General features: G+C 36.3%; 1 protein-coding gene across 5 annotated transcripts in view; it reads left to right on the forward strand.

Annotated features, from left to right (window-relative positions):
• Nucleotides 1-11,078, forward strand: part of PCDH17 (protocadherin 17) — a 215,846-nt gene extending 204,768 nt beyond the window's left edge. For all 5 annotated transcript variants that reach the window (XM_063952901.1, XM_063952899.1, XM_063952900.1 and 2 more), the window contains one exon: nucleotides 4,330-11,078. In XM_063952901.1, coding sequence (XP_063808971.1) covers nucleotides 4,330-5,012 — 683 coding nt within the window. In that variant the 3' untranslated portion in view covers nucleotides 5,013-11,078. The remainder of the gene's footprint in view (nucleotides 1-4,329) is intronic.
• The last annotated feature ends 2,080 nt before the right edge of the window (nucleotides 11,079-13,158 follow it).

Here is a 13,158-nt window from a genome sequence, read left to right on the forward strand (position 1 = left end):
ATTTCTATAGAGTAAAAGTTTTTAAAAATAAAATTCCCTAGGAAAATGTCTAACATAAGTAAATAATTACCCAAAACTTGCAAGGATTGCTTTTTAAATAAGACTTTTACTTGCCTTTGTGGAAAGTTTACAGTTTATAGTCCAAATTATAAGCCTGGGCATTTTACAGTCGCAGACTCCTCTAATGATTTAGGTGTTTCACCTTTCAGTAAATGTAAAATAGATTTGGACAATGCTTTTCAAATGATAACATAATTAGTTTTTTGATTTATGGCATATCTAGCTGGCTTTCAAAAACCAATTTAGATGGAGCAAAGCTTTTAGCGCTATCGATGATGTTCTTCAAAACATATGTTCTAATTAATAATGTGGCACTAGGTGTGGTTATGGACACCTTCACAATTACTAGTACATTATTATGAATGAAAAAAAGAGTTGAACATCTTGACTTGAATGATTATCACATATACATAATGAAGCAAATCTTAGATTTTCCGTGAGAGCTTTAACAAAAGCTAACTCCAGCTATTTATTTAATTGTGAAAAAAATGGTGACTCCGTAGAGTGTGCAATGTGATTTAAACTGTAAAAAATGTTAACAAGGCAGATTGGGAAACTGCAAAGCATACCAAGTATTCCCCTAAAGCTCAAGAATCTAGACCATAACATATTATTCATTTATTTTTTACTAAACATGGTACAGTATATTCTACAGTCATTTTCACATAGAAGACAGAAATTATTGAAAAAATTAACCTACTGTACTGCATATAGCAGTATATCATTTATTAAGGTTTATATTAAAAATGCAACTGTTCATATATTGTTTATTTTGTATAAACCTGCGATATGCGTAAAACAGTCCTCTATTTTGTTTATAAAATAAATACAGGTTTATTATTGTCTATTTGCAGAATGGGGGATATAATAAACTATTTACTTATTTATAAAAGGATTATTGACTAATCTTGTTTGCTCATGGAGATAAGGAATCCAGGTCACAGTACACTGTTTATTTAAATGTGCCAAATTCATTAAATCATTGTACAAAAAAAGCTGTCTTTATTGAAACATGTAGTTCACCTGCTCATCAGTTGTCACCATTTAGACATTTCTTTTTTATTACACCTTTTCTATTGAAATAAATGTGTTTTAACTGTGACATTACGAAAAATGTAGTTTGATGCAGCACAGATTGTAAAAAATTAATAGTGTTTTCTGAGTCATAGTCCAATTTTAATTCAGTTTTAAAGAAATGTATTTAGCCTAGTGTTCCATAACCCTGCAGTCACTACTATTGTCATTATGTAAACTAGTGCATGTATATTGAAATGACGTTATGTACAGGTATAATTCCCTTTATTTTATAAATTAAACTTTTTTTCCATTAGTTTGACCTAATCCTCATTATTAGCTAAACATTCCAGACATAGTCAAACAAATAGCTAAGGATCAACACTGTTCAACAATATCTTGACATCTATTATATTCTAAAGCTGCCATAATAGACACTGCATATTTGTAATAGACACTGCATATTATTTGTGATGGCTAATTTCATGGGAACAGATTTTTTTGTACATAAAATAATTGAGTTGCCAAACTAGATGCCAGCACTTGCAGTATGACTCAGCAAGGCCTTCTTTCTGTTTACAACAAAAACATCATAATGTACAAAATGCTAATGAATGTTGCATCCTTTTTTGAGGTTGCCTTCTATAGTAGGATTATACAAATGAATTGATTAATCTCTTTATCAGCTGATATCTGTTCACACCTAAACACATAGGTATTAATTCTTAACTAAAATAATGACACGGACACGTGTATTGCTAGGAAAATGGTCAGCTTTTATTTCTAATAACAGAGGTACTGTTTGGTGACAAAGGAAAAGAATGAATAGCAACAGAAAGATTAAAATCTAAACTAACTGTGATCCAACTGCCCTTCCAACAACAACTAAAGCAAAATGAGGATGGGACTAACTGCCAGGTTATCCTCAGAAAGCATCTCAAAAGGGTGGGCCAGCTGCCAGACTTTTTTGGAATATTCATCAGGATGGTGGCCAATTGCTTACCCTTCCATCATCAACTTGAGGTATCCAACATCCCTAAACAATGAGCAGAGAGGTCCACCTGGACCAGTGGTGCCACTGACCCATTAAGACAATACCAGCCTAACTCTCACACTGGCAGGGAAAGCACCCCAGGGTGCAAACTCTAATTAAAAAAACAAAAACTGAATAGATGGATGCAGGATCACAAAACTAACACAAGATGCAACACCCCTGCCTACCATCGCATTAATGTGCTTATGCACTAAATCAGTGGCTACTGGACTGATCTTGTGAAAGTACTAATAAAGATTGCATATAAAAAACCTCTTTCAAATCCCTTACATTTTACATTATATTTTAAAAGAAGCTTATATGAAACCTGTGTAATTTTTTTTATTAATTTGCATTTTCTATAAGTTTGGCATTTTTCCTGGGATAGGCAACATTTCAGCTAATGTAGAAATTACCAAAAGGTAGAACCAAGCGCTTATGAGTGGGGTTTTCTAAAGCTACTGCTAAAATGTAGGTTTAGTCAAACCTACTGGACAATATATGCAATAGTGAAAGGTAGGAGCACTAATGATGTGGAATCAATAAACAAGTTAATGGATGGAAAGTTGAAAGGTAAAGAACATTTATTAAAACTATTTTTGAAAACATAGCATAACTTTCAATCTAACTGGTCACCACCAATACAATCTGCAACAACATATGTTTGCCATTAAATGTTTGAAAATAATCTGTTTTGGGAACTAAGAACACAGTTTATAACGGGCAGATTTTTACCACACTTTCACTGCTGGAGGCATAGATCCAAATGAAAGATGTCCTTTCATAGATTATTGGAAGTCCTCACCATTCATGTGGTGCCTTTAGATGGAAGTTGAGTTCCGTCCTAGTGTCACATTGTAAAGTCCCAAACATTTTGAGGACTTCTTTGGACCGGACACAGCAAGCCAGGTGAAGAAGTTGTTCGTGTTGATTTAGGTGACACAGCAGATCCCACCAACATGTTTCGCTGCTGATAAGCAGCTTTTTCAGCAGTGAAACGCATTGGTGGGATCTGCTGTGTCACCTAAATGAACACGAACAACTGCTTCACCTGGCTTGTTGTGTCTGGACCAAAGAAATCATCAAACCATTTGGGACTTCACAACTTGACACTAGGGCGGACCTCCACTTCCATCTAAAGGCACTGCATGAATGGTGAGGACTTTCAATAATCTACAAAAGGACATCTTTCATTGGAACTATACCTCCAGCGGTGAAAATGTGGTAAAAATCTGTCCATTATCTGTGTTCTTAGTTCCCAAAACAGTTTATTTTCAAACATTTAACAGCCAGCACATGTTATTGCAGATTGTATTGGTGGTGACCAGTAAGATTGAAAGTTATGCTATGTTTTTATAGATTGTTTTAATAAATGTTCTTTACCTTTCAACTTTCCATCCATGAACTTATTTATTAATTCCACATCATTAGCGTTCTCTAAAACATTTCAGCAAAGACTGTGAGAAAAATGGTTGAGGGGCCATTTAACAAATATTTTATAAATTAAGCTTCATTTACTGGAGGGAGAATTTAGTGGGTACTTTTTTCTCGTGCATTTCGGTACTAAACAACAGTATTTACAATCTCTCTAAAACCCATAAAAATAATCTCTTTATTTAATTCTGTTGTGTTTAAAATGGCATACATTTATGTTTAAAAGCATTAAGCATTTTTTAACATGAAATAATATAATTAAGAAAAGTAATGTTAAACCTTACTGAGGATCAAGAATCAGTGTTAAATGATACTATTTATTATTTAATAGAATAATTTCACCACTGCTCTGTTTAACGCTTTGCAGACTGCTTTGAAAAGACCCATCTCTCACTTGGAAAAAAAAACTCTATAAGAATAAATTTTGCAAGTACATTATAAATGATTTTTTTTATTGGGGGGGGGGGGAGGGGGCAGTGTATGCAGGACTTTTCTGCTTTATCTAATTTAAATATGATGCTGTCCTTCTAAAAATCCTACGCCACTGTAACACCATCAAGTTTGAACTAGAAAATTAGTTATATTTGAAAAATAGAAATTCTGTCTATTATACATATTTAATAACATACACAATTAATAAAAATGGACTAAGTTGGATAATATTTATTAATGTCTTTTAATTTCAAATATTGTTCTAGTCTATTTAATGCTTTTTCCCTCAATTTGAAATGTGCAGGTAAATATCTTGACACTTTAAATACATGTACATTTTTTGTTTTCTTTTACAGAGCAAGAGGAGTGTGTTAATTGTACAGATGAATGCAGAGTACTTGGTCATTCTGACAGGTGTTGGATGCCACAATTTACTGCAGCAAACCAAGTTGAAAATGCTGATTATCGCACAAATCTTTTTGTTCCAACTGTTGAAGCTCACGTTGAAACTGAGACTTATGAAACTGTGAACCCGACTGGAAAAAAGACTTTTTGTACATTTGGGAAAGACAAAAGAGAGCACACCATTCTCATTGCCAATGTTAAACCATATTTAAAAGCCAAGCGTGCCCTGAGTCCTCTGCTGCAAGAGGGTCCCTCTGCATCTAGCAGTCCAACCAAGACATGCATTGAGCCTTGTGCCTCAACTAAGGGACCATTGAATGGCTGTGAAATAAAATCAGGAATGTTGGCAGAAACAACCAATCAATACCTGTCCTCTGATAGTCAGTACATATCACCTAGTAAGCAGACAAAGGACCCACAGTATATTGCATCAGACCTAATGGCTCATGTGTTTGCCGACGTGCACTCCAGAGTTAGCCGAGACTCAAGTGAAATGGACGCTGTCTTAGACCACCTGGAGCATTCGAATCGTGATATGGGTCGAGAGTCAGTAGATGCTGAGGAAGTTGTGAGAGAAATTGATAAGCTTTTACAAGACTGTCGAGGAAGTGAACCTGTGGCTGTAAGAAAGTGAAAAGGACAGAGGCTATATTTTGCCTTTTTTCAAAGTAAAATACAGTTTTCCCTTGGTACAGCACATTTGCAGGGGAAATATGAGATGGATGTTGCTTTGTGGCTATAAGTGAACTTTTAAAGTGCCCCCAAAATCTTGTATTTTTTTTCTTTTTATGTTACTCAGATTACACTGGATTTATTTTGACAAAAATTATCTTGGACACACTCAAGAAAAAAATGTTTTAGTGAAATTTGACAATCTGTTATATAAAGAGACAGAACTGGAACTACTTGTGAAGTTGTGCAACTTCCTACTGTAGTTGATGTGACTTTTCATTTGCTGAGGAAAAAACCCATTGATTAACAGGGTTAACTAATTGTGGATTTTAAACAACCATCACTAGCTTCTAATTAAAGTCCTAACTAATTTTGCTGTAGTCCTAGTTGCACCAAACATCAACACCCATTTGTGGTAACCATTTCTATATAAATGAACAACATTCCAAAACATTTTCAGTACAACATGTCAATGTCATGTAGTGTATTCCATACCACACATAGTATTATATCATAAATTATATAGTCAAATTATTGTGTCCTGCACTAGCATAACTTAATTCACTTTATGTAAAATGAAAAGTGTTGAAAAATAAGAATTTTAGTGTCCTACAAAAAAATATATACACACAGATATTTACATATCTAGATAATTATGTTTTTAAACCTCTATTTAAGAGGTTTTAAAATGAATAATTTGCCATTAATGGTAAAATACTTAGTTAACAACACCATTGAAAAGTTTTTTTATTAATTTGTGGACACTAAAATTTGCTCAGGAAAGTAAAATGTCCTACTCATTGAAGAAAATATCACATCGCCATTTAAATGTGCAAATGTAAGAAAATTGAAATGTGTTTACATCAAAATGACATATTTTTATGATTTATTTGCAATTTTTAGTGCATATGAGCCAAATTGTTGAGTGTATAAGAGCTATATTGTGTTTTTTATTAAATTAATATATAGTTGTGTTGCAAAAAAAGAAAAAGAAAAAAAGAATAATAATTTGGGCTTATATTGTAAATGGCAAGTGTTGCCTCAGTAGTTGTCGAACTCTATGAGTTTTTGTTTTCTTGTTCCCTCTTCTCTAGTGGAGTATGGGAATCAGCGGCTCAGAGCTCAGTCTCTTGTTACATGTATAGTCTTAAAATTGTAGTAGTACATAATCTGTTCAAAATGCATTCAAGTGGACTGTCGGAGCAAAGGACAAGAAACAACCGCCTTCTTTAACAGTGCCATTGTAAAAATTTACATATACTGTAAATCCATATGAGGAAACCAAAAAAGAAAAAAAAAACAATATATATATATATATATATATATATATATAAACAAAAATATTTAAAGCCTTAGTAATCATTGTATCCTCTCAAACCGGCACCAATTGTGGATCATATTTAATAGCATCAATTTTGAATAATTTTAACAAACATACAAATAAATTCTAGATAACAAGTTTTCAACTGTGTTCACATATGAAAAAGCGAAGTCTTATCTAATAAAGAGTCTTTGATGCAAAATTAATGCTTAACTATTTTGCGTTAAATAGTTTTTTTTCTTAATATGATGTCACAAGACTTCTAAATCACCTACATTTCTAGTCATTGAATTAGAAAGTACCCCATCTTTTATACTTTACTAAAGCAAACCATCAGCATCTGTAATGCTGCTCAATATTTGTCACAAACACACATCGTGAATAAACTCTAAAGGTGTCATGTTTATTAAGCAGTGCACATTCTACATGGCAACTTGTAAAAGTCCTTGCCATAAAACTCCGTTGGCATTTTGGGCTGCCTTATGGTAACAAAACACATTGAGCAAATACTGGATGCTCTTCAAAGATATATTGTTAAACTAACTTGATATGCTTGTGTCCAGAAACATTTTTAAAAGGTATTATTTTATTAATTGCATGTTTGTCTTTTTAATACATCTTTATAAAATAATAAAAAACCACGGCATAAAAATATAGAAAAATGCATACATTTGATATGCACAGATACATGTTGAGCTCAGCAAACATTGTTGTCCCCTGCATAGATTTATTTACACTGTATAAAACATCACTCCACTGCAGGAAAACAGAATGTGAAATTTGAACAAGAAAATGTCACAACGACAATACAAACTTGCTGACAGGTTCAACCTGGCATTACCACAATTTCATGTCAAACCATTTCTTTGTACTAATTAAAAGTCAAAACATGTACTTGTGGGTCTGTGGTTGAGAATACCATGTCTTTTCATTCCTCCAGGAAATGTCTTGTGACAGCGGTTCATTGTCAGTTGCCTACAGGCTGCATCGCATTGTTAATTGTATCTCATTTTTGTGCTACAAAGAGTGCCGTAAACAACTGACTGTGTACAAATGCTGCACTGCTCTACATATTTTGGACAATTTATGTACCTAAATGTTTTGTCTCTGTGTTCTGCAATGTCCCTGTGCGCTAGGAGGGTAAAGCTTGATTTTGTTTGATAGCTGAAACTCCACAGTAAAATCAAATTCATTTCTTGCCTCTACATAATTCTTTCAGTAGGCAATAGTAGTTAATGGAATAAGCTACAGTATTTTTTTTAATGCTTAATAAGCTGATTTGAGAAATTATAAAAGTCAATGGATTTCATACGCTGAACTGTGTCTCTACTGAGCTATAAAAATAATCAGTTGTCTAGCTTTTCAACACAATTACACTGATCAGTTAGACACACTAAAGAAAGAACATGTCATGTTTACAAGTCATATTTGTATTTTTTGACATTGTATGTTTATATTTTATCTGACTGGAAACTAAAATGTAATGGTATTTTGGAAATTGTTTGTGGTTTGCTTCAAATGGGTATAACACTGCTTTACTTATACATGGCTAAAGCAAATTGGATCAGATAATTCTAATAACAGAGTCTTACATAAACAATCTATTAAAAACAAAGTTTACCTGAAAGGTTAGTGATTTTTTGTTAACATTCAGTTCATCACTGGCATTTGTTTAAATATATTAATATATATATATATATATATATATATATATATTAATATATTATGACTTTATTTTAAAAGTACTATTAATTTATGTTGGTTTGGTAATTTTGACATTTGTATTACAATAGCAAGGTTAAACATATCACCATTGTGCATATTACTCACTCACTTCAGTAGAAAATTAGATATTGATCTACTTGTTAAATAGTGTGTGCCAAATGCTGCAATAATACTACTCCACCTGTAGCGCCATTGCTTCCATAGGGGCTGGGTACAAAGGAGGCATGACCAAATGCATGAGGCCTCCCATCCCCCCTAAAGAACAATGTCACATGTGGTGGCGGCATTTAATGGGGGTCAACAGCTGCCTGGGCCTTCACTGGGACCCTCCAACAGGCCCAGCCAGGGTAATTAGCACCCACTTTCACCCTCTTGGATTCTCTGTCCATTTCTAATAAGACTCCCTTGCGGAAGACCCCATTGCAGAAATGGAATCTCTAAACTTCTGAATATAACTATTGAATTTCACTTGTTTTTATATTGTGATAATATATAAATGTAGCATTAGCACTGTTAGTCTTAGCTTTTACACTCAGCCATTATCATACAGCAGTAACATACAGGCATATTCTTGGTGGAGCTATTGAGGCATGATACAGGCATCTTTGGCACAATGGGGGGCACCAGGCTAAATAACCCATACAAATGGGCTTTATTGGTAAAATGTTTTGGAAAGTTAAAAAAAGGGATTTTTGTTCTACCACTTATAATTATTTAATTCTTGTTGACTAGCTGACCTAATGTTACCAGACATGTAACCCAAAAGGGGTGCAATACGTAATATTATTCTGATCAAATTGATGACATCTTGATTTGGAAGATGACAGCTATTGTATCAGCCTCTGTGTACAGTATGCTCATTTTTTTACTGAATTAATAAAACTGCTTCTCAGCCCAAACACAAATGGCACAAATTGTTTAAATCAAATTAATTATGGGCCTGATTCAGATGTGGATGGTGTGACTATAGCGCAGTATGGTAATGCAGCAGGAAGCTTCTATAACAAGCAGAAGCCTCCTGCTACAGTAGTGATCCAACCCACATCCAACAGATTTCTCTTTCACTGTGGGTGCCAAGCAAGCCGCCCGTTGCAGAGGCCAGGAAATCTCTATCCTACGACAGAGATCCCTGTCCTCCCCCCCAAATGATGGCAACACACCTCCATTTTCACAAATGGAGGCCATCGCCGCCCCCTCCTCATCCCCCAGGAGCAACACAGTTTCCAGTGTGCTGTGCAGTCAATATACACAGAACAGTGAAAATACACATATCATTAGTTTATGCTTAAAGTTTGATTCAAACATATTTATATTTTACAATATTATCACTTAAATAAAGTATTTTTTTTTAATAATATTCTTTGATCTCATGGAAAATCTAGACTGGTATATTGTTTTAAATCTTTGTATTTATTTGCAAACATTTTAAAATTGTGATTACTTTGTCAATTTAATTCAACTACTTTACAACAGGCTGCCATATTCCTTTGCATTATGCCATATGTCGGATGTAATGACGCCCAAGTTCGGTGGCCGTGCGGGATGCCAGCCGAACTCAAACTTTTTTTAAAGGGACAATCACTTACATGGCATGGTTTTGCCTTGTAAGTTATTGCCTCTTTAAAAAACATCTGAGTTCGGTCGGCATCTGCACAGCCGCCAATCTTGGGCATCATGTCTTAAAATGATAGGCCATAATCTTTTGCATGCTACCTTTATGTAATATTATACATGATCTAGTTCAGACTTAAATGCTAGGAACTAAAACACTTCTCAAACTGAAAGAAACTAAACATTTTAAACTTACTACCTTCCCTATTTGGCCAAAATAAGCATTTTATCCACGACTGCCTCATACCTGATCAAAAAATGCAGTTCCATATTAACTCACCCCTTCCTGTCTAGTAGCAATTGATAAGAGAGTATAACAAAGCTATGTATCTCAATGTCACAGCAGCAAATAATGAAATGCCAAAGTACTGTAATAATGTCTCAATAGAAACCAGTAATGACAGAGAGGGTAGAGTTCATATTTATCTTTTATTCACACTGTAAAATATAAAACCTGCAGGATACAGTAATTTTAGTTTAAGGGGTCAATTCCATTAGACACGATTAGGGCGATTTGCCATTGCAACAGTATAGAAACACCGGCAACTGCAGCTGAGCTCATCCCCCTTTCAGCTCAATCTCTCCCTGGACTCATGGATTTTTGCCCCTACAGAACTGTAAATATATACTGTAAATCGCAGCATAATACCTGCACTTACTCGCAGCCATGAGTAAATCACACCTGATTGAATTCGCCCCCAAGTATGTTAAATAAAAAAACAGAAGTGTTATGAATATATTGTAAATGGCTTCCAGGAAGACTTTCTACTTTTAAGCAACAATAAAATATGACAATACCCCCTTGTAGACATTTTGAAAAAAGCCTTGAATATCAGTTAGCCGGAAATCTGTTTACATACAGTACCTTGTATCACATGTAACCCTCATAGTATAGGTAATTATACATTTGTTTTATTTGTTTGAGAGCACTCTGTATAAAATGATAATTATGAAATCTTTGCTTTGTTACAATTATGTGTAAGCACATCAGTTTCAATGATATGCTCTTTTGCAACAAATGACTGGTTTACAATTTACATCTTAATGATTCCCTGAAATCCTTTCCATTAGCCTGTTCTTGGTATTTATAAAATAATACAACATTTAAAGGAAGTTTACATAATACTGGTTATACTATTTTACAATTATCAGAAGGCGGGTAATGGACAGAGAATTTGTGTAAAAATAAAGGAAAAAAGGAAGGCAATGAATCTAGATAGAAAACACTGTACTATATATTTATCTTATATAAGTATCTTACCAGTGTTACATTTACATCTTGCTGACACTTCATAAAAATTTGTATAAATGTAATGTTCCATGTTTATTTTTTCAATGAAGCTTTTGGTCATGAGACTACTGTATAAAGTATTTCCGGGTCTGGTGCAGTCATTCCAAACACAAATTTGAAGAACTACCAAACTATTAAAGGTGCTGTCAATAACCAACAACATTGTACAACAAGATGTGAAGCAGTGGCTCAGAGTACCACAAAGGTTCACTGTACTGTATATGTGGTTCAGTGGCGGAATATGTCAGTGGTGGGCCCAGGTACAAAACTATACTTTGGGCCCCCTCCTCTGACCCACCCCAAGTTCAGTGAGAAGCACAGGGAGGTAGAGAGAGGTAACAGGGAGAGGCAGTGGGTGACAAGAGTACAATTACACAGTTCTGCACACAATCCAGTGCTGTGTGGAGACCAAGGAGCAAGTACCTTGGTGATGGTAGGCAGGGCCGCAGATAGATCTGGTGGGCCCAGTTCAAAGTAGGGGGCGTGGCCAAATGGAGGGGGCATCACCAGACCACCAACTTGAAAAAAATAATAACTATGTGTTCTGTGCCACCATGAAGTGGGCGCATGTGCCGACCAGGGGGGCTGTGTCAAGTGCGGGGGACACTAGTGTCCAGGGCAGGGCCATTCTAATAATAGTTTAGGCACCTGGGCAAAGCAATTCACTGAGGCCCCTACCCATTCTCCAGCAGTAGGTGTGGGGGTTACTATCGGTGGGGGCTGTGATGTTCTGCAGGCAGTATGGGGTATTCTATCTTCTGCTTATCATGTAGGACCTGGAGCAGTTATTTCTGCTAATTACTCCTTTACTGTACAGAGGGTGGGACATGGGATGAGAGGGAGAAACCTAAACTGTAGAAAATGGCATTGGGCTGAATTAATTTTCCAGTGGGAGGGCAGCTTGCTTGACTGCAGATATCTCCAGTTCCCAGAAATAGATTTATTAACTTTTAAATGAGTAAAAATATAGAGAGCCCCAGAAGGTACTTGGGTCTTGGGGATCAGAGTTCAGGAGCCAGAGCAATCCAACGACAAAACTATAAAACCATACCTGGCGTGTGGAGCTAGAGCAGGGACCAGCTGCTGGAAGGATGATATCTCTGGGTCTGGGCATAGTAGATATAAGCTGCCAGTGTCCACCAAAAGGAGAGTGTCCAAGTTTTTGGATTATATCCTCAGAAAAATGCTAAGACAGAACCCAAAATACTGTATCTGGCTGGGAAGAGCAATTCACAGGCTTGGATGAGAACCACTGCTTTGAAGTCAGGTATCTCCGGTTCCCCAGGGATGATTTTCAAAAATATGGTACCCCTGGAAAAAGGGAACCCTCAGCTAAATGACTAGGGCCCTTAGACTCCTGGGGACCATTGAGCCCATATGAAAAGACAGCCATGGTCCAGGGTGGTGGGGTGGACCATGCAGGGAGAGAGAGGACAGGCTGCAGCTGCCTCTCTCCCCAGCTCAGCACACAGCACTGAGCAGCATGTGCTGAGCTGGGGAGAGCGGCTGTTGCAGCAACAGTCATGTCTCCCTCTTGCTGCTGGCTCTATGCAATGGGGAAGGGGGATGGAAGCAGTGGGACCCAGGCCCCCTCCAGGCTCCTCCATCAGGCCTGAATAAAGAGTACCCACTTTTCCCCCTCTCACCGCCACTAATGGTGGGTGTTGAAAGAAGAGTGTGATACTGCCCAGACTCTAGTCTTTCTGTCCTCCAGAGAAGCCTCATGCCCTATCCCAAGATGGCCACCAAGATCATTATTGATAATGTACCAGGGCCTTCTTATTTCTTTACTGTGGAAGACTGTGTAGTGACATGGTGGGACACAAAAGTCTCCTAGTTAGCTCCTATAAGAGACCTGTTTAACAACTGCCATAAAGCTGTTGTACTGTATGAAATCATGATCCTCTCCAGCTCTGCTTCATCACCAGTGTACATGTAACAGTGGTTATAGCTGTCCCTTCTATCACTAAGCCAACACAACTGGTTAAGTAATTGGGTTGTTCATAGCTTGAGTCATCCAGTGGTGTGTGCCTATATAATATCAACACCTGCACACACATCATTTCCAGCAGTGGGAACACAGCGACCACTTCCCTGTCTGTGCCCACACTCCCTATTCTTTCCTCAGTTTGGAGCTCAGTCATGCAGGCTATGACAACA

The sequence above is a fragment of the Pseudophryne corroboree genome, chromosome 2, assembly GCF_028390025.1.
Source record: "Pseudophryne corroboree isolate aPseCor3 chromosome 2, aPseCor3.hap2, whole genome shotgun sequence".
NCBI classification, from domain to species: Eukaryota; Metazoa; Chordata; class Amphibia; order Anura; family Myobatrachidae; genus Pseudophryne; species Pseudophryne corroboree.